General features: G+C 41.4%; 2 protein-coding genes across 7 annotated transcripts in view; one reads left to right on the top strand and one right to left on the bottom strand.

Annotated features, from left to right (window-relative positions):
- PLPPR1 (phospholipid phosphatase related 1) overlaps positions 1-7281 on the top strand; it is a 177199-nt gene extending 169918 nt beyond the window's left edge. For 2 of the 4 annotated variants that reach the window (XM_081150459.1, XM_081150462.1), the window contains one exon: positions 2371-7277. In XM_081150459.1, the coding sequence (XP_081006585.1) occupies positions 2371-2403 (33 nt within the window). In that variant the 3' untranslated portion in view covers positions 2404-7277. Of the gene's footprint in view, positions 1-2370 lie in introns of all 4 variants that reach the window. The other 2 variants (XM_081150463.1, XM_081150461.1) reach the window with 2 other exon arrangements.
- A 2102-nt stretch (positions 7282-9383) lies between these two features.
- On the bottom strand, positions 9384-27490 carry BAAT (bile acid-CoA:amino acid N-acyltransferase). 3 transcript variants are annotated; one of them, XM_081150457.1, is made up of 4 exons: positions 27294-27490; positions 15297-15802; positions 14867-15069; positions 9384-11958 (listed from the first exon to the last, which is right to left on the bottom strand). In XM_081150457.1, the coding sequence occupies exons 2-4, from the start codon at positions 15757-15759 to the stop codon at positions 11317-11319; spliced, it is 1308 nt and encodes a 435-aa protein (XP_081006583.1). In that variant the 5' UTR covers positions 15760-15802; positions 27294-27490; the 3' UTR covers positions 9384-11316. The 3 variants fall into 3 exon arrangements, with proteins under 3 accessions (XP_081006583.1, XP_081006581.1, XP_081006582.1); XM_081150455.1 differs by lacking the exon at positions 27294-27490 and adding an exon at positions 21762-21993; XM_081150456.1 differs by lacking the exon at positions 27294-27490 and adding an exon at positions 21762-21993 and having other exon boundaries at positions 15297-15799.
- Between the last annotated feature and the right edge of the window lie 363 nt (positions 27491-27853).

Below are 27853 nucleotides of genomic sequence, written 5' to 3'. Positions count from 1 at the left end.
TCTCTTCAGAGCACACATTCACATCCGTGACATCCGCCCCATTGTGCAGAATACCTCAAGGGCACGAGAAGACTGTCGGGGTGGGGAGGGTACCCAGTCACTGTCCTTTCCTTCCTCCTGAGACTTTCTTTCCCTTGGCCAAGTAGAGCCCCCAGAGCTAAGTGTTCTTTCTCCTCTAAAACATCAACTCAAATTGCAATACCTGCCTTCTGCGATTCCCCTTAGTTGGCATGATGGAAACAAGGTATATTTTTCTAAAGTCTTTCCCAAGTAGTAAAGAGAAACCAAAAAGTAAATAATTACAGAATGCAGACAAAACAAAAATGGTCAAGTTTCCAAAGCATTATTCTGGGGTCCTGTAGAGTTACTGTGATCCTAATGACACTGGCTTCAAGCCAGCCACTGCTGCATCTCCACGCCCACATTCCCCAGAGCAATCAAGCTCAGCGTTGAGCAACTTGTCTCCATGTCAAACACAGTTTATATTAACGAAGAAACTAGAGGTGAAACAATTGTGTTAGTTCACTCTGGGTGTGGTATAAAGTCTTCTCATATCTCCAGAGGGGGAAAGAAAACTTTTATTTTCTTTAACACACACACACACACACACACACACACACACACACACACGAAGACTTATTTTCTTTAATGCACACACACAAGAATCTAATCTATGCTGAGACCCAGATGTCTGGAACCTCACTCCAGGAGATTCTAATTTCAGCAATTCTGGGGTGAAAAGATGATATTTAAGAAAAAATACCCAGAGGGATTCTAATGACTCCCTTCCTGCAAAACTAGTGATATCATAGACATCATATTCTAAATAGAAAAAAAGACTTGGAGAGTTAAGGAAACTTGCCCAAAGTAACCCATTTGCTTACCTTAGAGTGTTGAATTACTAGTTAATCTTTACCTCTTACTCTTAAATGGAATCTCACAAACATTTAAATGACCCGAGTATTAACCAAAAAACAATTTTCAAAAAGAAAGCATACCATAAAACTAGAAACATCAAAGGAGCACTTATTTTTCACATTATGGCAAAATTGCATCAAACCTTAGTTTTTACAAATAAATACCTTGAAAAATACAGAATTCATAGTTGAGCTTTCAAACAGGAATCAAGAAACCTGTAATAATTAATTGGAGCTATAGCCACAGTTTCTTAAGGCATTTGCCAATTCTATGGAATGGGGGGGGGGGGCGGGTAAGTTCAAACAAAAGAGAAAGCTTTGGGCCTTCAAAAGGTGGGGGTAATACAATTGACCTTTGATCAATACAGGGGTTGGGGAGCTGACCCCCCACAGAGTTGAAAAATCTATAACTTTTGACTCCCCCAAACTTAACTACTAATAGTCTACTATTAGTGGAAGCCTTACCAATCATAAACTGTCAATTAACACATATTTTATATGTTCTATGTATTGTATACTGTATTCTTATAAAAGTAAGCTAGAGAAAAGAAAATGTTAATAAGAAAACCATAAAGGATGAGAAAATATATTTATAGTATTTATTGGGGGGGGGAAACCTGCTTATAAGTAGATCCACACAGTTCAAGCCCATGTTATTCAAGGGTCAACTGTATATATAAATTATATAAACAAAAGAGACAGGGTTATATAAACAAGCCATATAAACAAAAATTGATAGAATTACAAGGAAAAATGGAAAAAAGCTGTAATCATAACAGGAGATTTTAACATGTTTCTCCCTTTAATTAATAAACAAACAAAATATAGTAAGGACATCAATGATTAATAAGATTGATCTAATGTACATTATATATAATCCTTCTCAAAACACATGAAAACAGACCATGTACAAACTCAAAAGCAAGTCTCAAGAAATCTTAAAGAATCTATGTTATACAGACCACAATCTCTAGAAAAAAATTTCAAAGGTACCTAAAACAAAAACAAAAAAACCCCCTATACATTTGAAAATATTAAATTCATTTTTCTATAACTCATGAGTCAAAGAATAAATAATATGAAAATTTTTCAAAAATTAGAATTGTTCAATATTAAAAACATTACCTTATCAAAGATGTGGAGTACAACTAAAATTACTTTGAGGTCCTAAATGTTATTATTGGAATATAGTTGAATAAGTATAATATAAAGCAGAATTATATAGAGAACAAATTTAGATGAGAAAATAATCTAATTTGGGTTGAAAAATGAGAGAATATTTGCCAGGAGAGGTAACAATTTAAGAGGCCTTGGAAGAGCATATCAAAGACAGGGAACAGCCTGTGCAAACTCGAGGAGACAGGAAGCAAGGGGTATTCAGGAAAAAGTGAGTGTGTGCCTGTGGGTGTCAGTAAATACCCGACTCTAAGACTTGATCTGCTTGTGTTTGCAGAATCACTCCGCTTCCATGACCGAAGTCACCTGAGATGGCTGATGTGTCGCAAGCTGTTGTTTTTTTTTTAATCACCCTCCAATTCGATACTTCAAGACACACAGTTACTCGATGTCAAACTGTGAAGACAAGTATTATGTTTATCTAGTTAGAGGCTAATGTTTTGTACATTTTTGTATGAAGAAGTGATGTAGCTTGCCCTGACTTTTTTTTTTTTTCTTTTGGTCAGCTTTAATATATTTATGCCAGAATTTCAAACCAACAAAATTCTCTTCTTGTTCAAGTGTGCATTGAAGAACCACATTTATTCAATGATTAATGTTGTTTTGTGATATTTGTACACAAACTTTTTCTCAGTTTTATAGACACAGAGATAAAATTAATATTAACAATTCACTTTAACCTTTTATTACCACAGTTGCTGCCTCCTCCAGAATTTTTGAATATTAATGAAAGTTAACTTTTGAGTTGCAGGGAGGACAATGTTGGTTAATGGCAAATCTCAAAATCAATTGTACAGGAAGAAATATTACTTTCATAAATAACTTTGTCTTCTGATTTAACCTGTCATTGCATTCTAAGTTAAAGGAATATATTAATGAAGTCACCTAGTTACACAAGCAGTTGGAAGAAAATCCTAAATTTGAGGGGTATTGGATTATAGGATTCTTTCTCAGACGGTGGTCTCTCCCGTCTAAGAAACTCAAGATGATTCTGGAACTATGTCCTTGGTCAGGCAGGTCACACTGCAGCCTTCTTTCCAAAAAGCAGCCAGCACCAGCCTCCCCTGTCAACTCAACAGTTTTGTATATCATATTGAATGGACTTTATATGAAAATGAATATTTTACAGTTTGCACAGTGTTATTTTACAGAAAGGGTATCTAAGCATCTACAGCTCAGAGCCCAGAGCCACAGCTTGACTTTGTGGCTTTTAATTGTTCTAGAGTTTTAACTGCATCTCATTTTTCTAGCATGGTGATAACCGATGTGTAACTCCTCGACGAAAGGAGCTCCCTTGTCTGTACCTATCCGAATGTTTTCTTGACACTTCCATGTTGGCTCTTCTTACCTTTTTTTGTACATATTTTTTTTCTAAAGAGAAGGAAAAAAAGTTATCACAAAATGTATCCCGGCTGCTCGTGTCCTTTGTTTTAAGCTGCATCCACTGGGCAGAGGTCCTGGAACCGTCGCGTCGCAGTGAAGTGACCTCAGAGCACATTTCTACTTTGCAGCCCCGTGCCTGCCGCGCTAAACCCTAGGGGAGGCTGTACATGTCGGCCCGATGTTGGAACCGGCCTGCCCGGCCCCCAGCTCCACCCCCTCCGCCACCTCACACTGGCGTCGAGCCTTCCAAGGCTTCCCAATGCGATGGGCCTGCTTGGACGGTTCAGGGGACGGCGCAGGTGAGAACACATTCTAATAAGGACGCATCTGCTTATGAGAAGAACTAATCTGCAAGCTCTGGGCTCTCCAATCTTGTATAAGCTACCGAAATAGAATGTTGCCCAATGTCAGAGTGATTCATTTTTTAAACATATTTTAGCATTTTTTTAATAACAGCAATTCTATTTCATGTTCATGATAAATTCTGGAAAATGCTGTCAGGCTATATTGATTTTACATTACCCATTTCTTTTCTCCATGAGAGGCCACTTAAACGTCTAACTACCAGATGGTATTTTTAAGAACTTAAGTCGACAACATGAGCGGTATCCTTGTATTCTTGTCTCTGGTTTCAGTCTGGGAGGATCCATTAGAAATATTCCAAGATCTCTAGCCCCAGACCCCAATTTCCTGGCCTTTGGCTTGGGGTGTATTATTACTTGCTCCACAGGACACCACGCTGGGGCACTTGGAACTAAGGGGCATCTCTGGGTACACATCCCTGGGACCCCCTGAGCCAGCCCGGTTCCTTCCATTATGCCAACCTTGGCGTTGCCCCTATTTGGCTTGCTTCATGGGCCTCACGTTGATCTTTCAAGGTTGGCGATTGAGGCTAATTTCTTAGGGCTGGCAACTTCTCCACCTGGGCCTTCTACCAAGACAAAGCCCTCTGTCTACAAAGGACAGTGGTCACTTGGCCTCAGAGAGAATGAACTCTGTGATGATCTTTTCTTCCTCTTTGGAGGAGGGCCCAGAGCAGCCTGAGAAGCCTGACTCGCTGTGAGAGGGACGTAGGAAGAAACAAAAGGCTAAGAAAGCGTGCTGAAATAGGCAACCTCATGCCACTGTTAGCCCCTGAGGATATCTACGACACAGTTCATTTCTTTGATTCGGCGCCCAGAACAGGGCCTGACACAGAGCCCTGTTCTGTGTCCTGTGTGTGGGTTCCAGACTTCCTGCTAATTTGGGCTTAAAGAGAATTCCAATAGCGCCCACAGGTATCTGGAAGATAAGCATATTTAGATGCAGGAACAATAAGGGCGAGGAGACTGCCCTCAGTAGTTGTGAACACCTGGGTAGGTCCTAAAGCTCTCCCTACCAGGCTGCGGGAGAGGGCTCTCCGCTGCTCTGCTGAATCAGAGAATGCGAACAGGCATAATGCCATTCTCAGAACCAGAGGGAGCGGGTGTTCTCGGGATGACTGAAAGAGCAGAAGAGCCAGGAGTGGCATTTGTGTTTCAAAAAATTGACTTGATTTCTGTATTATATGCAATTACCAGAACCTCTCAAGGGTGTTAAATATCTCAGAAGCAGACACATCAAGTGCTACCTTGCCCTGGTTTGTTTTAAGGAGTAGGTTACATTAAGGCTGTTACACAGCTTCGGTCTTGCTGAATTCAAGATGTGTGCTAGAACTGGTCTGTCATTTACTATCACGCCTTGTACTACCATGGGGATTTTGTAATGAACACCATACCTCTTACTTGCATCCTTGCTCTTGATCCAGATGTCCCAGAATCGATTGATACATTTATTCATTCAGTAAGTATTTAATGAGCTTCTACTGTGTCAGGAATCGTGCTAAGAACTGAGGATATACAACAAAATAAATTGACCTACTTCTTACCCTCATCGAACTGAGAGAGGAAAGTGGAAGAAAAGGAAAACCACCACGAACCAATTAATATATAATGAGGGCTTTGAAGGGAGACCTGATTTAGGTAAGGCAAGATAGTGTTATTAGAAAAAGCTTCTTTAAAGAAATGACATATATATATTAGAACGAGTAGGAGGTGACTAGACAGAAAGCAGAGAAATGCATATGAGGCCAAGGAAGCAACATGTGCAAAGGTCCTGGGGCAGGAAAGAGCTGTACACATGTGAAGAGGTAAAGGAAAGGCAGTGTGACTGGAGGATGGTGAGAGGCATTTGATGGTGCTGGTGAGCATGTTGGGGACTTTGGAGGCCTTGTTATGGATTTTAGAACTTACTCCAAAGTTACAGGAAGCCCTTAGAGGACAGAAAGCCCTCAGTAAGCAAGAGAATGGCATAATTAGATTTGTATTCCTAAGGATTCCTTCTGAGCTGCTTGTGTGTGTAGAATGAGTTGAAAGGAATCAAGAATGGAAATGAGATTATCAATTGAAAGGTCACTGTATTGGGCAAAACATAATTATGACTTGAACTAGGATAGTGGTAGGAATGGTAGAGAGTGGGTTGGAAAGACATGCAAAACAGCTGGGAGGTAGACTCAACAGGGCTTGAAGCTGGATTGGATGAGGTGGGATAACAGTTTTCAGTAACACTTTCTTTCTAGAGAAACTTTTCTAATTTCACTCCCCTGCTTGGTGACAGTTGAAAAGCTGGAAAGAAGAAGCAGTTGACTTTGACTCTACTCTCTAGCCCCTTGACTCCTGTGGAGCCCAGGTCACTCCACACGCACTTCTAACATTAGAAATGACTCTGCCAAGGAAAGCAACAATTACACCACGTGGGACTGGTGCCTCTGATCGGTGTGGCTTCTTCATTTTGGTATCCTGTGGGTCAGCATCTATAGAAGGTTACATTTTGTGGCCTTCCCATGAAACCAAATAAGCCTGTGCAAAGAGTAGAGAGCAGGGTGAACATGAAGCTCTTTTGATTTTGCCCTATCAACTTTAATGGAACTTCCGTCTATCAATTTATCTCATCTCTTTTGGAACAGAGAATAATAGCTTTTCCTTTGGGACAATGATGTTTAATGTGACATAAAGTCTTATCTCCATTGAACTGTTTTTAAAGCATATTTTTTTCAGTGTCAAGTGATGTTCTGCAGTATTTCAGAACTGAGTAAATCCAGGCTCACTAGAGTCAGATAGACTCATCATATATAATTCTGTATTTAATGTTTATATCATCTTCCCATTAGCCCTCTTTGTAGCCAATAGTTTCTGCTGCTTGTGGGGACCATGGAGTGAGGTATTTCCTCATTTGGGCAATCATTTCTTCAGCAACCACAAGGGTAAGTGTGGAGACAGGCAGATGCCCCTCCACGCCAGCTGCCTGTTGTCTGGGAAGGTTCTCTCCCGTTTGGGGTCTTGGGACAATGATGTCCGCATCTAGGGCTAGTTAACTAGTCATCAGTTGTGAATTAACTCGCCATTAGAGGGATTTTGAGTTGCTTGACCACCTCAATATTAGATTTTTATGTGTTTGGTAAACTCAGTCATACCAAAATCCGCTGGATATGAATTAATTAATCTACCACTGCCTGATGAAATCACTGATTTTGATGAACATGTACCAGCTCTACCACCATAACTTTTGCCTCATTGGCATGAAGTTGGAGCCTAACTATGTTCAAAAAACGCCCTTATTAAATGATAAACCAAAAGGCCCTGATATGTGTCCTTATAGGATTCTTAGCAATGTATCCCTTCATCAGACTTGTCCCTTCTCATTCTCATAGCATCTCTGTTCTAGGAACTTCAAAAGAAAAAAAAAAATCAAAACTTAGAAATGCAGTTCAACTTCCATATCCTCTATGATGTTCTTCCTGGTTACAATTACCACCACCACCACCACCACCCACCTGCTTTTCATAGTATCTTTACCACAGCTGGCAGGGGTGGGTGTCAAGGCAAGGGAGATACGGTCTCTGATTCTACACGATTACTCAGGCAGGATTCTTAGGATGGAAGTCACTGTAAGCCAGGTCTGAACCTCAGCCTTGCAGGGCTGAAACCAGGCTCTGAGCTCCTCAGAGATGACCAGTTCTTTGTGACAGACTCTTATTGAATGTAGCAGGACGAATTATTTAACCCATTTCTCTGCATAATTATTTTCTAAAACCAATCTAAACTTCCTAACAAGCCTCTCTATCCCACTGAGTAGTGGGGGGGGAAATAAATGTAATTTTCCAATTAAGTGTAATTGCATCTCTTCCAGTTAAACCAGTCTCTTAATGATAAAATCAATCCCTTTTGGGGACATTAACTCTTTCCTTCTTTTCTCATTATTTTTGTAACAATCCTAAACATCCCCCAAGGCAAGTAAATAGCAAAGGAGCAAGGAAATGCAGAGAGAAATGCTTGTAAATACACTTTAAAATATTACCTCTAACACGCCATAAAGTAAAAAACTAAACTAAACTAAAAGTAAAGCATAAACTAAAAAATCATTTATTAATTGATGGTGGAATCATCACTCTGTAGTGTCCAGAATTTTACATCCCTTCCCCATACCCCATCTTGTAATTAAGATGTCTAGAAAACCATTTTATTAGTTAAAATGTTGCTTGGTGAGTATGAAATCTCAACAAAAGAACAAAGTTGAATAGCACATATGGATATGTCAACAAGCCCTGGGAAAAGCCTACCACACAGCCCTGGCCCCATGGCTGGAATGACTTTTGTTTTCCTGTGCTGGTAGGTTTTCTTCCTCTCTGTCCCAGTTTCTCCTCGCTTAGGGCAATGCTGGGCATTCACTGAACCTTCCTCACTGAGGCCAGAACTCACCTGTTTGGTCTGCCTTATCTTTCTGAGAGTGTAGTAATAACAAAGTATTTGCACAAAGTATTTGCAAAGGCCCTGTGTCTTTGGACTAGGAGAAAGTCTGACTTTCAGGATTATGTAAGAGACTTTACATAATACATTTTTTCCTACCAAAGTCTGTCTTTTACTATTATGTGCTGAGCCAATCAGACTGAGAAATTATGAGGACACTTACCACATTCAGCCTCAATTATAGCGGAAGCCATAGTATGAGAGACAAAAGCTACTGTAATCTGGGTAGATCCTGCTGTCAGATGGGTGAAATAATAGTTACACGAGTCTTGGAAAAAGACTGTTAAGTTCAACCCAATTGTGAACTTATCTCTACTTATGTGAGCTCAGGTAAGTGAAGCTCCCCACGGCTTAATTAACACAGCAGTAAAATGGAAATAATTTAGTGACTCCCTGTGCCGTGATGGTTAGTTTTATGTGTCCACCTAACTGAGCCACCAGGTGCCCAGATATCTGGCCAAACATTATTCTGGGTGTGTCTGTGAGGGTGTTTTGGATGAGATTAACTTCTTGAATCAGTAGGCCGAGTAAAGCAGATGGTTTCTCCTTAACGTGTGGGTGGACCCCATCCAATCAGGTGAAAGCTGAAGAGGGCAAGAAGGATGACCTTCCTTCAAGTAAGAAGGAACTCCTCCTGCCTGGCTGTCCGAGCTAGGGTGTCATGGAGAAAAAGATGTAGTAATATGCTGAAGTGCTCATCTTGGGGACAGAAAGGTCAATATATTGATTATAGCTCTTATTTTTTAAACTTATTATTATGAAAAATTTCAAGCACACATAAAAGTAGAGAAAACAAATAAACCTCACTATACCCATCATCTAGATGTAATAATTGTTCACATTTGCCATAGTCTTGTAGTGTTTTAAAACAATTCCCAGATATTGCGACCCTTTACCTCTAACTATGTCAGTATATACTGTATCTCTAATCCTGACTTTTTTATATACCCACAGTGCCGTTATGACACCTAACAAGATCATTTTTTAGTATCATTTAGTATCCAGGCCATTTCCAAATTTCTCGTTGTCCCAAAAATGTCTTTTTTTGGTTACTTTGTTCAAATCAGGCCCACACATAGCATTTGGTTGATATGTCTCTTAAGTCTCTTTTAATTTTGTTCAGCTGAACAGCCCCCCAAGCTCACTCACTCCGATAAAAAATAAAAGTTCCACAAAGTAAAACATTTTAAAATTTTCATGCAACTAACTTGTGAACAAACCAGGTCAGTTGGTAATCAACTTGTAAAGAGACCACGTCACAGAATGGCCCACAGTCTGGATTTGTTCGTCTCTTTGTAAGTGCCATTTAATTTGTTCTCTAGCTACTATATTAATAAGACATTTGATCTAAAGACTTGATTAAGTTCAAGTTTAACAGTGTTGTTAGGAGTAGTTGTAAGTAGTGCTGGGCGCTCAACCTTACATCTCATCATGAAGCACATTATGTCAAATTGACCATTTTTAGAGATGCTAAGTTTGATTAGCAGTCCAGGCAGTGACAGTCTGATCCCTCCATTACAAAATGACATCATCTCCCCCCCCCCCCCTTATAACCAGCAAGTAATCTACAGGATGATTCTTTGTGCTTTGGTAAAACTACTCTTGGGTTTAAATGGGGGTGCAGGAGGGGAGTAAATGAGAAGCTATTTAGAAATTAACCAAATGAGAACGCTGCATATCAAGAAGCCAGAAAAATAAACACAAAAAGGGCAGAAGAAATGAATTTATTATAAAGAATCAGAAACTAATGAATCAGATTTGACTGATAAATAAACCAAAAGCTATTCTTAGAAAAGATTAATAAAATAGACAAGTATTTGGCACGTCAGACTGAGAGGAAAAAGAGATAACATGCAAATAAACAACAGGGAATATGTGAAAAATTATAAGACGAAAATGTGTTCCAGAAAATATGGGTGAAATTCTGAGAAAATATATATGACCAGGTTGGCTCCACAATAAATTTTAAAACCTGAATTAGTCAATATGAGAAATTCATCTATTAAAGCTACATGAATAGCCCTGGCCAGTGTGGCTCGGTGGTAGAGTGTCTGCTTGAGCACCCAAGGGTCTTGGGTTCAATTCCCAGTCAAGGGCACATACCTGGGTTGCAGACTCAATCGCTGGCCCCGGTTGGAGCGCATGCAGGAGGCAGCCAGTCGATATATCTCTCTCACATCGATGTTTCTCTCTCCCCGCTCTCTCCCTCCCTTCCTTCCACTCTCTCTAAAAGTCACTGGAAAAAATTAATACCCTTGGATGAAGATTAACAAAAAATAAACTAAAATAAAATTAGACGAATAAGCAAAATTAGTTCATTAATGAATGTAATTCACCACATTAACAGATTGAAGGAGGAAATCATTATGAAAATTACAATAGCTAACTCATAGAAATCGCTGTGCACCAGGCACTGTTCTAAGAGCTTTAAATATATTAACTCATTTAATGTCAATAAATGCTACAAAGGTACTTGATTAAATTCAGTCCCATCCCTGTTTCAAATTGTAGTAAGAAATATATTTCAGGAATAAAGAGAAGCATCCTTTAAAAAATGAAATTAAAGTATCTACTGGAAATAGTGAGGTATTAGAACTTTTCATGTCAAATATCAGAAACACAACTCAAAATAGTTTAAACAGAAAACATATTTCCACAAGTAATTTGGAAGTCCCAGGAAATTTATCTAGATTGACAATACCCGGATCCAAGGTATCCCTAACTGGGTGGGGTACAAAAGATTATTCAGTTTGTACTGAAATAGCAACGTATCCTGGTGCATATAAACTAAAATTCAATTTACAAAAAATCAACTTACAAAAATTCAAAGTACATACAATCTTGTCAGAAATACTTCAGACGCACCTATGCCCTGGTCCTTTGATTTTGTCCAATTTTCTTCCAGCTCCTTCAAGATGACAGTGAACATATTAAAATCAAAGAAGCCCTTTTGCTCGCCACATCTCTGCCTTAGCCTCGATTTTGTCTCCCTCCTGCATCTCACGCTCGGCCCTTGCTTAGAGTTGGCTTCTGGTTTTAGTGAGGTGTTGCCTGAAGAATTTCTGGATCTCTCCCCAGGCATGCTCCTGGGCTGCGGCATGCGCAGCAGGGTCCCCTCCCCAGAGCACGGGTACGGAAAGGGGGTGATTATAGGAAGTGAGAGCGGTGTTATTAGTGGATGTGGAAACGGGGTTAGTACGGGAAATGTAGCATAGGGGTGCATAGGGCGGCTCCAGGAGGTGGCCTGCCCCAGGGTAGGCCAGCATCCTCCCATTGCTCTTCCCGTGCCTCTTCAGCCGCTCCAGGACGTGCTTAGCATGCTCTCGGCTATTGATCGATTGGTCATCCTCTCCTATAAGAAAGAGGATCTGACCCTGGGCCTTTTCAATAGGAAGCACACTCCGCTGATTCAGTTCATCCCGCAGGTCCCCCCTGTAGTGGAGCAGGCGCACAGCTCCTGAGACGTCAACCTGCGTGCGCTCCAGAAACGAGGGGATGGGTGACATGACCAGGTCCTTATACCTGATCGGAAAGTCAAAGACGCCAGTGGTCCCATTGATGCAGATGGTGGCTACCACCTGCTTCAGGAAGCAGGCCATGGCCAGCCCGATCTCTGCACCTTTGCTCACTGAAAGCACCCCGATTCCTGGCCCTTGGATCTGAAACACAAAATAAAGGGAACCCGTTACAGGCCGTCCACTGAGAATGAGCTGTGCTGCGGGCCACAGGCCAGTCTAGGACACGGACATCAGAAAACACGAGGTGCGAGTTCTGGCCCTGGGGCTCACCAGCTTCTGTGACTGGGAACACCACCTTCCTGCCCTCTCTAAGCCTTATTGTCTTGTGGGGGTGATAACATTACCTACCTCGCAGAATTGTTACTGAGGATCAAGGGAAACAATAGAGATAGAAACTCTTTATCAAAGGCAGACTTCTACAAAACCAGAAGGATCTAATGCACCAGCAAGTCTACATCACGAGAGCAGAGACGGATAAGCTTTCTGAAGCATCACATTCTTCTCTCCAGCTAGGAAAAGAGTTTTCCTTGGTTCTTTCAAATATTATGTTAGTGTAGTTCATATTTAAATAGCATTTTACAGCTGCAAAGGTTTTGCACATCCATGAATCCAAAGGCTAATCTTAACGAGGAAAGATTTGGATTCTACCAACAGGTGAATTTCTGCACCCAGTCCAACAGGAAAATTAGTAGGTCATAGGAGTGAGTCCTTCCTTCTGTGACAGGCCGAGGGAGCAGAGGGGAGGAAAGAGGCTGAGAGATGAGGGAGGAAAGGGCCAGTGTGCTGAACAGACAACAGCCAAGACGTAGCCACCCGGTGTGTTATTTTGCTCGCAATTGTATTCCCAACACCTTTCTGTCATCAGGATCGCCTGAAAAGAACTTTTCAATTAGAGCTTTCTGAGATCCAATTTTTCAAGTTTCTAGTACAGTAGGGCCGAGTGGGCCAGGAATCTGACTCCGTAACATATTTCCTAAGAAATCCAATGTGCACCCACAGTTGGGGACCATCTGCTTGAGAAACGGAGGAGGGAATGACAGAGGAGAGCTGTAACTGGAGGCAGGGAGCTGAGTGCTGCGTAACTACAGCATCGCATCGCACCGCAGTGAGCAGCGATGAGAACGCGCTGAAACGGTGGCGGGAAGGGCGAGGGGGCTTGATGTGCAGAGAAAAGTTCAGCAGTAGAATCTAAATCAGGCAGGGATTGGTTGGGGTGTGGGGAAAGGGGGAGGGAAGACACCGGATAGACAAAGATGACAAGGAGGGTTAATTGAGAGCTTACTATATGCTAGACCCTAGGCTAAATGCTTTACACATATTATCTCAGTCCTCTCAAGGGAACTGAGATTCAGGGAGTTTAAGTCTCACTCAAGGTTACAACAGTAGTAAGGGGCTGGGGGGTGCGGGGGGTGGAGGGGGGGGTTGAACCTCTTCTGCCAAATCTAATTTCAAATTGAATTTTGGCAATTTTCTCTTCAGACAATTCACAAATGGTTGCATTTGAGAGGGGGGGAAAATAACTTGAAACCATTTTGTACGGGATTTAATTCCTTTTAGGCAGTCCTTTAAAAAGAAACAAATAGGCTTAGAAAAATCGCACATATATTTGATGGTGATGATGATGATGATGATACTGACAGTGCTCCAACAGGAAGCATATCGTCTCTCACCTTGAGAAGAGTCAAGGCTCTCGGGGAAGAGAAAGATACAAGTCAGGGAGTCAGGGTGACTTAAGGTCTGGAGCAAGGCCATTGCCAGAAGGGCTCTGTCACTGGCCGTGCAGTTTTGGCACATTACTTCCCCTACTATGCTTTCTCACCTGAAAACTGAAGATCACGTACTTATTTCACAAAGTTCTCATGAGCATTAAGTGAGTGCATACAAAGTACATTTAGCATAGAGTCTAACAGTCACTTAATGTTGGCTGCTTTGATTATTTTACCACTGTTAGGTTGAACCATAAGAAATAACTGATATTTGAATACTTTTTAACTAGAAAACGATAAGTTAATATGGTTCAACTTAACAGAATGTCAACCTTGACATCTGACCACGGGATACTTATCTCTACGTGTCTGTTTTCAGTCATTACCACAAGTACCAGTACTCTGGGACCTCCTGAAGTGAACTAAATCATATCATCTGATATTTAACCCCTAGAAAAAAGCTGAGTTATCAAATGTACTATTCCAGTCCTTATCATCCTTATGTGACTCACCTGGGGATCTTGTTAAAATGCAGGTGCTGATTCAGAAACAGGGCCTGAGAGTCTACATTCAAACACTGCTAGGGGATGCCGAGGCCTCTGGTCCATGGACCACACTTTCAGTAGCACATGATGCTTGACAAAGAGTTCTAAAAGGACCCTTCCCTTCCAGATTCCTTTCCCTAGCCTAGCTCCTGACACCGAACCCTTACTTTAGGCTTAGTTCTGCTCCTGGATCTGAAACTAACTAAAGAACTAATTCAGCCAAATCAGACGGTGCAAGCCAAGTCAGTTTTGCTAATAATCCTGCTCTGATCTCCTGCCCAAACTCTTACATTGAACCTCTGCATTGTTCTTCGTCTCAGGACTCTTTAATGGGATTTATGCTACCATTACCCCATGCTGAGATAATCACTGAAGTCTGAAAACATGTCAAGCCTGAGAATTAACTGGTGGCTGATTTGAGATTTGAGGTCGGTGGCCAATAAAACATTGACGAGCCAGTTCTGAGTAAATCACAAGCACTTGAAATGTAAGAAGTCTTGGGTTTTTTCCCCATTGAAAATAATCATAATATATCCACCCTTTTTTGTCTTGCCTTCTTTATGCCAATAAGCACTAGGCTGATCTCTCATCAACCCCACAATCACATAAGGTAAATATTAGCATAGATCCTATAAGGTAGATAATAGCGTTCCGATTGTAACTGTAAACTGTTGTACTATGCCCAAGTCTAAACAGATTGATAAAATGGGCAGAAAAGACATCTGTGATTTTTATTTTTTTTATTTTTTTGTCTTTTGCTATAAAGTTGCAAGGTAAAATGAAAAGTATTTTAAATACCTTGGGATGAGCTAGTAGCAAGTTGGCAGCTTCTTCAAAATATTCCAGGTCCACCTCCTGCAGCAGGTTGGGCAGGTCTTCATAGGCAAAATACGCCACCGCCAGGACTGCAAAGCCATGGGAAGCCAACAGACTGGCTCGGAACTCAGTTAGACCCCCCACACCCCCAAACAAATCAATGACTCCTGGGAAAGGGCCTTCCCCTGAGAAAACAAAGAGAGGAGAGAATGAGGTTAGAAAGAGTGAAAAGAGGGCCAAGCAGACAGCACAGGCGGAGCAAAACGAATTCCACCTTCGCCCACAAGCACGCGAGGGCAGTTTAGCTCTGCTAGGCTGTGGGGAATACCAGCTCTCCAATATTTCGACGCCGCTTGTTTTTGTTTTCATTTCCATCAACAATGTCTTCTCCACCACCAAAGATTCGTCTCACCTGGGGGAAGGAAAAGGGCTCCCCGCACGCGGCCTTCCCGGATCTGCACCCGCTGCATGCCCGGGTGGCTGAACCAGCGCTGCACCACCAGGCTGGCCCTGGGCTGGAGCTCGGCCGGGTCTTGGAAGCACACCGAGTCGTACAGGTCCAGAGTCACCAAAAAGGGGCTGTTCATCACATCCCTCTTCAGCAGCCTCCGGAAAGGCTTCTCCGGCTTCAGAGACCAGAAGAGGCCCATGGGATGGACCCCCACGTAGTCGCCTCCGCAGGAAGCGGCCTGCCTCAGGTCCAGCTCACCGGCCTCGTTGGCCCTGAAGAAGGCTTTGGACTGGAACACATTGCCCCTCTCGTCCTTCAGGGATGCTGTGAGGGTCACCAGCTGCAGCGGAGGCAGGCCTGTCGCTCGGATGTGCACGGGCTCATCAGAAAGGGCACTTGCTGGGGTGGCTGTCAGCTGGAACATCGGCAACTGGCCAAGGGACCACCGAGTGGTGGTTCCTGCCCTGCTGTGGAAGGAGGAGACTTTGAGCTGGATGGAGGCTTAGGTTCTAAGGAAAAGGCCCAGGCTGGGCTTATGTTACGTCTGGGCAGGTTGGATGTCTGGAGACAGTGCAAGGTCTGCAGAACCTTGGGAGGAGGGAGAAGTAGCTGTGCAGACAGTCCCCTTTATTCTAATTTTAACAAGGAGGAAATAGGTTAAGTGATACTCTCAGAATCTCATAAATAATTCATAGTAGAACTGGAAATTCGAGCTAGGTCCGACATCACAGTCTCCTTCCTGTCTTATCCATTATATAACACGGTTTAAATCTTAGTTTTGTGGTTTTAAGTAAGATGAGCTTTAATTCCTCAATTGAGAGAATACTCATGTGATCGATTTCACAGGGTGCTTGGACCCAAAGGTGCATGAGAAAGGGCTTATAGGAAGGATCACTACTGCCTTTCAGCCCCCATACCTGCCTGAGCTCCAGTTACATGAACAAGAAATATATTGTGGAGGTGTTTATTTGTATCTCTAATCCCTCCCTGCCCTTGCAAGACTAGCCTCCAACTCTTTTCACAGTTCCTATTATTTATTCTTTATAAGGGAAAATAAAACTTTATGATCTTGTCTCAATGTTGTTTGTAGTAAAGAGACTATAGCATGCTTCTGATCAGCCATTTCTTACTCTGCTCAATTACGAGGAAAATTTGGGGTGTTCCTTTCTATCTCCCTCCCTTCCTTCCTCTCTTCCTTTCTTTCTCTCCTTCCTTCCTTCTTTCTATATCTCATTTCTCGAAGGATTTGAACCTGTTTACAGATAAACAAATACTGAGTAAAATAAAAATAAACTAGGATCTGGGAAAATATGAACTAGAATCAGAGGCATGGATCAGAGAAAACTTGGAGCATGAGAAGTAATTATTCTCATTGAAACAGCTACCACTTCCTCAGGGGGAAGGAATAAGTGAGGGCTTTCCAAAATTTAGCTCTAATAAAATAATAATAATAATTCTCCTATGAGACTGACATAGGTATGTACTATTTTTTTTCAATAATATCTTCACACAGATTGTAGTAGCAGCTGTCCCTCAAACAGCTTGATTCTTCAAGGGACCCTTAATTTTTAGGGGGGAATATGAAACCAAGGCTTTGGGGGGTAGATTTGTGAGTAGCAAAACTTCTGGAGAAAAATAACTGGCTCTGGCAGGACAGGGACAGAAAAGGGGTTCTCGATGTCCAGTCCTTCTCTGTGGGAAGAGAGCCTTCGGAGGTAGGCGACCATCAAGGGGAAAATGCCATTTTGCACTTACTTTAAAAGTGATTTTCTGCAGAGACCACACTCCCTCCCAACCTGACCTCCTATCAACAGCCAGCATTACTGGCTATTCTATGTAAACCTAAACCCTTAGTCAATTTGAATTAATGGAATGATCGTGAATGTTTTTCCTCAATACCAGGAAAGTTCTTGAAACAAGAAGGTGGCATCAGTTCAAATTTCATGGGTCTTTCATTCATGTTAGTGAGATGGGACACTATCCTTTAAAAACCCCATGTCCCATGCAACATTTTGGTGCTCTCTAAGTATTTTCTGATCTGATCCTTCCCGTAAGCCTCTGTATATGCTGTTACCTTTTGTCCCCCAAAAAGAGATCACGAAGAAGGGATAAATGATTTCCCCTATTTTACAAATCCTTTTCCAGTTCTTCTTGTTATTATTTTTCTTCTCAAAACTTCTATACGATGTATTGACTCAATGCAGATTTTATTTTCAAGTTGAATTAATTTGAATTGTTTACTGTACCCACACTCTCCAGCATGCATCCTGCCTCTGGTCTGATCCTCCCAGGTGGACTGTGGACTCCTCAAGGGCAGGAATGAGGTGCTAAAACTTTTGATACTCATGTATCACAACATGCTTGGAGCTATGAGATTCATAACGAGCAAAAAAAAAAAAAAACTAGCACCAAAAATGTAATGAAAATATTCTACTTACATAGTGTTTTTGTAATATAAAATATTAAGATTTCTTCCCAAGTCATGGTTCCTCTTTATCTGAGAATTGCCCCATAAAGCCCAGAGATGAACTCTCAGTAGCTATGTTTATGCCAAGTGACAATCCTGGGGTCATTGCTGATTGGATCAGGGCCAGATACGTGAGTCAAGGTGTGCCAGGGATGTTCTCCTCTTGCCAATTTAGAATTGAAACTCAGAGATCACTAGTCACTCTGTCAGGGTCAGGACAAAAAGTGAGGCAAAAGGGCACTTAGGGAGCAAAATTTACTGGCATGGCCAAGCCTCTCTAGTTCTCCTGAAGGTTTGGATCCCAGGAGCCCCTCTTGCCTCACCCTAGTCCTGGTCCTGGACTCTTTGTATGTGACTAAATTCACAATTCAGAAGCTGTGCCTAGATCATCACAAAGTCTGTCTTGGGGTGGAGTGTGGGAGTGTGAGGAGAGAGGAACACACAGAGAGAGACATGTGATCATTTTTATCTTGAGAAACCCCTAGGTAGTTCATTTAGAAGGTCATGGGTTGTGTAGATAAGTGTAAGAGGAAAGAGAGAGATAAGAAGGTAGGTTTCAGAAGACTTCAGTCTTTGAGAGAAACTACCTTAGAGCTACAACTTTGTTTGGAGATTTCAGCACTCAGCTGACTATTGAATGCTTGATGTTTAGTCTCCTAATTTTTCTGGAGCTTCTGTTAAATGTGTTCATTTATTGGTTCTGACTTGTCAGAAATTCCCCATAATGGTCATTATTATTCTATGTCTAATTTTTTTGCCATTTACACCAAGTTATATGGAAGAGTTAGATTATAGTGAAACTTCCTATAAGAAGCAGGTGTTTTCCCAAGATGATGTGGTTCTGACATAAACAAACCCATGAAACAGAGAGAGAGAGAGAGAGAGAGAGACTTAATCAGTCAACAGTGTGTGCTTGTGAATGACGTCTTAGGTTTCCTGACCAAATAAAGACTAGAGGGGGCCATAAGGTCAGTAACTCTGTTATCATTGCCCTTGGAGTATGGGCCAATGGGCCAAATTAAGTCATCTTCTGTCACAAGTCGAAAAGGCCGGGTGTGCCCTCATGAAGATTTTGACAAATTGCCTTTTCAAAACTTGATTGTAAGCCTAACAGACCTCAAACTTATCAGGTCTGTGTGTCATCTGTTCCTTATATAACACTCCCTTATAAATTCAGTGGAAACAAGAAAAGTCTAGTATTGAAATACACACAACATATGTGAGGGTGCACATGCACACACACGGGTGTGCATGCACACACGCACACAAAAGAAAACATTGTACTTGTACATCAGGGATTCTCAACTGGGGTTCCAAGGAGTCCCAAAGTTCTGCAAAATGTCACTAAGGTTTCCACAGGAGTTGTTAACTGGGAAAAACACAAACAATTTTTGAACTTTGAGTGTCATGTGATGCTAGTGTATGCAATGATGGGTAGTGACTGAGCCAGCCTACCACTGATTCTTTTCAGGAGTCTTTCATCCCCATAGGGCAATATGCGAAAGGACCATGTCCAGTTAGTTGAGTCCATCCTCAGCTTTGGATGCAAGCAAGATGGGGGCGCTGTTGATGGTTAGTGAGCACTATATTGCATGGAGAGGAGGGTGGTGGGCAGATAATGTTTGCCTCTCCTTCCCGAATCACCTACTCCAAACTCCCCTTATGCTTGGTGGAACAAGTTAAGAGAGTAAACAAACTCTTTGGTGTAAGAGAAAATCAGAGAAACTTCTGCATTCCAAAAAACAAACTTTTACACGCTGCAACTCAGCTGCACCCTGATGCTTTGCTATTATTGTAAACATTGCAAAGTGTGGACAATGTAGGAGGAGCATTTTAATAAAAACTGTTTTTAGAAGATTTTTTTTCATTTTGTCATTTATTATACCACTCTTTTATATTTTAGCAAGCATTTGCATTTTACAAATATGTTTACAGTCTGATAGAGTGATTTTTGAAGACAAATTGAAAATGACAGAAGGGGGTTGAAGGACTAGGGACAAGTCTCATAAGATGAGTGATGGGGAATTGCCACCTTCTGACTCACTTCACAAAGGACAGCAACAACAAGAATCGCTCTTCACAACGAAGCTAATGGTGAAAGGGGTTTACGTTAGTTGGTAATACAATCTGTCCTGCTCCACTGTGCAGCATCTTTAACAAACGGTTTCATGAGGGAGCAATGGCCCGTGGAAAATTGAAAAGAAACTTGCCTACCACAACCGTGTGGCTAGTAGAGGAACTGATTATTTCAAATGGCTATTGAAATTACATTCTCCTTCCGATTCCCCTTTTTCCTCTAACAGCAAACGACAATTGCACAGTGGCTGCCAGATTAAGGGTAAAGCCTAACACCTTTGGCTTAGTACTGAAGACCTTTTGCAGGGGAATGGCCCCGGCACAGCACCCTGAAGAATGTCCTTGTGTCCACCGGCAAAGCTGGAGCCACCATGTGACCTAAATCTGGGTAGGAGGCCTGTGCTCTCTTCCCAGGAACATTCCAAGGTAGGCAGTCTTCAGGGGATGCTTCACAAGGTGGCTTTCTCACGTGTCTCTCCCTATCTTGAGGGAGGCTGCCGAGAGGCAGTTTTCTCCCCCATTGCAGAGCAGCTCGGCCCTTTCCATCTCCCCCCCACGCCCCTTCAGGGTAGAGCTATAGGCTCTATGACCGTATTGCTGCAGGCTGGAGTTGGCTTCTCAGCAACAGGGTATGTCACAACTGTGTGGGACTCATTGGGCTGCTTTGTTGGAGGGCCATTCTAAGGGATGTGTGAGACAAGGACCCAGTGAGCTGACATGTTTAGCTTGCTTGTAAGTAATAGGCTGTGTGAATCTAAACAGGGTTTATTATTTCTTTATCAGCTATATCTGTCAGTCTCAGGCACATGTACTAATTAAATTTCAATTCATAAAAATAGGTAAAATTTAAAATTGAGTTCCTCAGTCACACTAACCACATTTTAACTGCTCAGGAGGCACAGGTAACTAGCAGCTACTGCCCTGGACTGTGTAGATATAGACCATTTCCATCATCATGGAATATTCTATCGGACCGCACTACTCTAGATTGTAAATTATTCCTCAAGGGCAGGATGTATTCATTGTTCAACACTCTATTCCTTGGTTCCTAAAATAGTGCATGGCGCATATTAATTGCTCAGTAAGTGTTTGAGGAATTAATTTTAAAAAAATGATAGATGAAAAAGCAAAAATGTGAAATTTCTCAGAGAGTATGAAGAATGGAAGCCCAACTGAATTTTGATACACTACTCCTGAAGTTGGGAGGTTCCTCAAAATCCAATATAAAGTTTTCAGGCTTCCTCACTTCCTTGCAGCAGGAGGCAGGGCCCTGCACACTGCAGTGTCAATGAAACTAAGATACCAAGCAACCAGAGGGCGAGAAACTACAAGTGAGTGGCCTCCCACAGGATTAGCCTTGTTGTTGGAGAGGGAGCCCTCAGCAATATGGACACAACCTGACCGGGCCTGAAAGCTTAAAGCCACATAGCTGAGCCGGTTCCAGACCTCCAGACTCCCAGGGAGAAGTGCATCAAGCCTACGCCCCCTGGAGAACTTGACGTGTTCCGAGGAAAGGCAGTCAAAATCTGGCCAGACACCAACCCACCAGGAGGCAGAACACAAGGAAATAAAAGAAAGCAAAGGTCACCAATAGAAGTTGACATTACTAATCAAGAGACAAAAATCCCATTTTCTGTAGGAGCCTGATGCTTTTCTTTCTTCATCACCAGCATTTCCTTCCCCTCCTTCCAAGCAATCAATCCTAGGAAAAATTTCTTGAGTCAATAAACAATCTCTCCATAAATTCACATTAGCTGGACCCTGACTTTGGCAGCCAACCGTTTCTGATCAATAAACCCTCACAGATGTTAATCGATGGTCCCTCTGAGGACTGTGCTACCTGCTAAGATAAGAGGAACACACACAGCAAAAGGAACACTGACCTTAAATTCAGCTGCAGGAAGCAGTCTAGAGCAGGCGGCCTCACTGAGCCAACTGCTCGCACAGGACACTGGCCTGCTGCTGGCTAATCTGTATCATTTAAAACACCCCAGCCTACTGTTCGAAGGTCAAATGGTCTCCACAGAAACCACAGGCAGTGACTTCTTTTTAAGGCCCCAGTGGCAGGACTACACTCTCAGCCAGAGGCTCGGTCTAGCTGGCACGCCTTTCCATGCAGGAGTTTCATAACCGAGTCTCATATTTCATCACACAGCTCTGACGTTTAAGCCTTTCCAAGCTTCGACTCCTCCTCTCAACTCCCAGCTCTAGTCTCCTTTGCTTCGGTTCCTTCTGTATCTTCTCCTCTAAGGCAGTGGGCTCTTAGGCAGCTGCCGGTTTGGTGGTTTCTAAAAAGGTGAATCACAGTATCCATCTCCAGAGCAGTGTGGGTTTAAGACTCACTGGAAATACCAGGGGAAACACTTTGCAAAGTATATGATTGTCTAACCACGACGCAGTACACCTGAAACTAGTACAAAATGACCTTAAACATAAAGTGTAATTGAAAAATAAAATGTAAATTAAAAAAAAAAAAAAAAAAAAGCCCTGGCCTGTGTGTCCCAGAGCACCGAAAGATTGCCAGTTTGATGTTTCACTCTCACACAGATGTTTCTCTTTTTTTAAAACAAAAATTTTTTTAAGACTTTCCTGAATAGTCTGCCAAAGATTCCTGAAACTTGCACCCAGATTCTGACTTAATAGGTCTGTAAGTCTCTGAGATTTGTATTTTTAACAGATGTTACTCCACAGCCCAGTTTGTGAACCACCACTCCAAATAACAGAAGCCCTCCAGACACAGAAATGCCTCCTCCGGAACCCCTGAAACCTGCCCCATTGTTAACCCCGTCACTGAGTATCCATAGTTAAAATGTACAAATGACCCCACCTGCAGATTGTAGCCTATGCTTCCGGGCTGTGAATTCCTCCAGGGAGGGGAGCATGTCTTTTTTTTTTTTTTAAATATATCTTTATTGATTTCAGAGAGAGGAAAGGAGAGGGAGAGAGAGAGCTAGAAACATCAATGATGAGAGAGTCATTGATCGGCTGCAGCCCGCAACCCGGGCATGTGCCCTGACCGGGAATCGAACCCTGATCGCCTGGATCCTAGGTCAACGCTTAACCGCTGAGCCACACCCGGCTGGGCATGTCTTTTAATTTTTGCTTATTTTGCAGCCAGTGAGGTGTAGTCACTGGTCTCTGGAACCAGAAAGACCAAGATTGAAACCCTGGTGGCTTTTCATCTATCAAAGTGAATGGCCTCGGGTAAATCAACTTTGCTGTTTCAGCTTTCTAGTTTGTGAAATGGGAATGATATGATCAAATGTATTAAAAGTGAAAAATAAGCCTTGAGGAGAAGGGGCTGAAGTTTGGAAGGCATGGGCAGATTGGAATGTGTGGGAGCAGAGCAGGATACTTGGCACACAGCTCCTACACTGGCTAAGAGGGACCATGGCAGGATGGCAAGGCTCCTAACTTAGTGACTAATTCCCAGGACCATATCCAAGGATGGGAGGGGGTGGTGGTGGAGGAGTGCAGCAGAAATAGTGCTGTTTCTCTAAGACTTTAAGAGAAGCACCAAAAAAGGTAAGCAAGTCATGATGCTTCAGTACCCAGGTGATGCAGTGAGGTGCAGGTTAAACTGGCACCGAGCCAGACCTTTTGCACTCTGCCACCCAGTGCAGAAGACACCAGGAAAACTGGCCCTCCACGGACCCTGAAGGGATGTAGGAAATGGGAAGCGAGGACACTGGTGGGAGCACCAGGCAGTAAGGTGCCCACTGTGCACAAAGTGGGCATTAGCAATTGTCATTAGGTAGGTGTGGACCATGCAGAAAAGACTGTGAGGTCTTCTGAGGAGGAAGGAATTGAACCTCCAGCCTGCCTTCAGACTCAGGACTACAACATCAGCTCTTCCCTGAGTCTCCAGCCTGCAGGCCTGCCCTACAGATTTCCAGCTCTACAATTCACATGAGCCAAATTCTTAAGTCTCTGTCTCTCTCTGTCTCTGTCTTCATAAACACACACACACACACACACACACACAAGATATATTGGCTGGGCCTGCGAATTTAACTGACATAAGACAGATTAACAGGAGAAATGCATATAAATGTATTTAATGTAAGTTTTATGTGACATGGGAGTCCCCCATCATAAGGAATGAATACCCAAGGAAATGACAAAACCTACTTGTCTTTAATTAGGTTGGACAAAGAGAGGCAATTGTGGAAGAGTAAACTATGATGGGAGGCCAACGGAAGATAAGCATTATTTTACAAGGTCCGTTTGTGGAGAATTCTCTCAATCTCAACTTCTTGTCCTTGACGATAAGACTGTTACTTTCCTTCTGATATAGGATGACATCTTCCATCTGGGAGTTTTATCTCTTGCTTTCAGGAAGAAAATGGGGAGGGTCTTGCATCTGCTGTTTTTTTAAGTGCTAATACATTTTATGTCAAAGAGGCATATTTTGGGGTGAATATATTCTGGTTTGCTTTAAAGGAGAGGGAGGAATTAACATCATTAAAATGCCCATACTACCCAAAACAACCTATAGATTCAACACAATTCCTATCAAGAGACCAATGGTGTATTTTACAGAACTAAAAAAAATATTCCAAAAATTTATATGGAACATAAAAGACCCTGAATAGCAACAGCAATCTTGAGAAAGGAAAGCAAAGTTGGAGGAATCATGCTACCTGATATAAAACTATACCACAAGGCCATAATAATCAAAACAACATGGTACTGGCATAAAAGAGACATACAGATAAATGAAACACAATAGAGAGCCCAGAAATACACTGATACCTTTCTGGTTCATTAATATATGACAAAGGAGGTAAAAACGTACACTGAAGACAGTCTACTCAATAAATGATGTTGGGAAAATTGGACAGATATATGCAAAAAAATGAAACTAGACCACCCTCTTACACTGTACACAAGAATAAATTCAGAATGGATTAATGACTTAAATGTTAGACTTGAAACCATAAAAATCCTAGGAGAAGACACAGGGAGTAAAATTTCGAACATTTCTTGTAGCAATATTTTTTCTGATGTCTTGCCTCAGGTGAGGGAAACGAAAGAAAAAAATAAACGAATTGGACTACATCAAACTTAAAAGTTTTTGCATAGCAAAAGGAAACTATCAACAAAATGAAAAGACACTGAACTGGAAAACATATTTGCCAATGATACATCTGATAAAGGTTAACATCCAAAATGTATAAAGAACTTATATAACTCAACATCAAAAAAACAAACAATCCAATTAAAAAATGGGCAAAGGACCCGAATAGACATTTCTCTAAAGAGGACACACAGATGTCCAATAGACATATGAAAAGATGCTCAAAGTCACTAATCATCAGAGAAATGCAAATTAAAACCACAATGAGATATCACCTCACACTTGTCAGAATGGCTATCGTCAATAAATCAAGAAGCGTTGGCAAGGATGTGGAGTATACCAATTGCCTGACTACCTATGGGCTCTCATCTTCTTATGGAGCCTTCACACACACAAAATTTAAATTATTTTTTTTCTCCTGTTAATATGCCTTATGTTAATTTGATTATTAGGCCAGTAAAAGAACCTATAAGAGTAGAGGAAAAATTTTTCTTACCTGACATGGCCCCTAATTCTAACATTCAGACAGAACAGGGCTCTATTCTTTTCTTGAGATATTTATTTTAGCCATTATTTTTCTTTTATATGAAATATCTTGGCGGCAATTTTTTTTTTTTTATTACAAGGCACAAAAAAGGCAAGAAAATGGCTCATGATCATGAAGGGTAACAGTCAGTAGGAAAAGATTCAAAAATAGCCCAGAGGTTGAAATGATCAGACAGGAACTTTGTAACAATTACAATAGAAAGCTATTCAGCAATGAAAAATAGATCAAATTATTGATATATGCAATAACCTGGATTAATCACAAGGGCATTACACTGAATTAAAAAAAGCCAATCCCAAATGAGAACATTATAGAAATGGAAAACAAATTAGCGGTAGCCAAATTTCAGGGGTTGGGGTCGGGGGAAGATGGTTATAAAAGGGCACCGTAGGGACCCCTGTGGTGACAGAAACATTTTATATCTTTAATGTATCAATGCCAATATCCTTGTTGTGATACTGTACTATAATTTTGCAGTATTTTACCATTGGGGGAAACTTGGTAAAGGGTACATATATTCTCTCTGTTTTGTTTCTTACAGCTAATTGGAATCTGCCATCATCTCAAAATAAAAGTTTAATTGTAAAAAATAAGTATGACAAAAATGCTAAAGGATCTAGTGGGAAAGGCAGACAAAATACATGAAGAGATTGAGAATTTCATCTGAGCATGGAAGCTATGTAAAAGAACCAAATAGAAAAGCTAGAAATAAAAAATACGGTATCAGAAACTGAGAATTCACTAGGTAGACTTAAGACTGGAAACAGCAAAGTAAAAGACCAGAAAACTTAAAGATAGCTCAATTGAAAGTACCTAACCTAATCCCAAAGAGGAAAAAAAAAAGGGTGTAAAAGAAGAATAGAGTACTTGAGATGTGTGGGACAATGTCAAATAATCTAACATATGTGTAATTGGTGCTTTAGAGAGACAGGTGGGAAAAGGGCACAGAAGAAATATTTGAAAAAATAACAGCTGAAAAATGTTCAAAATTGTTGAAAAACAGGCCACAATTGCAAGAAACTCAGCAAACCACAACAAGAACAAACCTAAGAAAACCACAACTATGGTAATATTGTCAAACTGATAATAATAAAATATAAAGAGCAAATCTCCAAAGCACCCGGAGAAAAATGGAAACACATACAGGTGAACAAATAATACAAATAACATTTGACTTCCCACCATAAACAATGGACACCAGAAGATAAATAAATCTTTAAAATGTTTCAAGGAAATTTTTTGAAAACTGAAATTCCTTATCTAACAAAAATACACTACAAAATGAAGGCAAAATAAATGCATTTCCAGGAAAACAAAACAAAATCGTAACAGATTATGTCTAAAGTAGAACAGCATTATAAGAAATGCTAAAAAGGTAAAGGGAAATTATTCTAGATGGACAACTGGCTCTGTGAAAAAGAATGAATACTACAAAAATTGTAATTATAAAAGCCTTTTTAAAAAATACCTTTAACAAATATGCACACACTTGTGTGCGCTTAAATATAATTAAAAGACTTTAAAATAAAAATAACAATGTGTTGTGGCACTTACAGAATACATAGAAATATAATTACGAAAATGTAGGAATAGGGTAACTAGAATTACGTTGTTGCAAGGATATTATATTACTATTTTTTCAAAGCAATACAAAATGGTCTGCAGGCAGACTAACACCTTACAGGAGCTCAGCCAAGTTGGGGGAGACAGAGAGCTGGGCTGCCAGGTGTCAGAATAGCTAGTTACAGCAACAACTCAAAAACAAGAGTTAGACATTTAGTCACTTACTGTGATCAGAGAAAGTGCCTGGGGCAAGACGAGGAGTGGATCAGCCAAATGTGGGGGTGACATCACTGCTGAGGGAGCCCCAAATGAAAGGATTCCACAATCTTGGGGGCAGTGGAGTGAATGGAGAGGACTAGTAGAAAAGAACTGGACACTGAGCAAGAGTGGGAAAAAGTGTCCACTTTCCCTCTTCCTGGCATAGAGACCTCAGCAGAGACTTCTGAACATTACTTTGGACCTTGATCAAAGGTCTGAGGTAAAGAGATCTAAAAATGAAGCCTCCTGGGCAAGCTAGGCAAATCTCAAGAGGAACATTATGACTCAAAATGACCTGCAAGTTCCTTCACCTTGGCTGTGCCCCAAACTTGGTTTGCGAGGACAGCTTGCCCTCAGAAGCCTGCCAGGGAAAACCTTTGTAATTTGTCCATGGTCAGGCCTGAAAATGTGTTGATTCCTCAGATACATATTTTAATTTCTAGAGTAAACACACACACAAATATTTAAGCCAAAGGAAGGCAGCTGTTCTAATTACTTTGATTGTGTAACAAACCACTCCAAAACTT

Source organism: Miniopterus schreibersii (assembly GCF_964146895.1).
Source record: "Miniopterus schreibersii genome assembly, chromosome: 11".
NCBI classification, from domain to species: Eukaryota; Metazoa; Chordata; class Mammalia; order Chiroptera; family Miniopteridae; genus Miniopterus; species Miniopterus schreibersii.
Note: the sequence above shows the minus strand (reverse complement) of the source record. Positions and strands in the feature narration are given on the sequence as shown.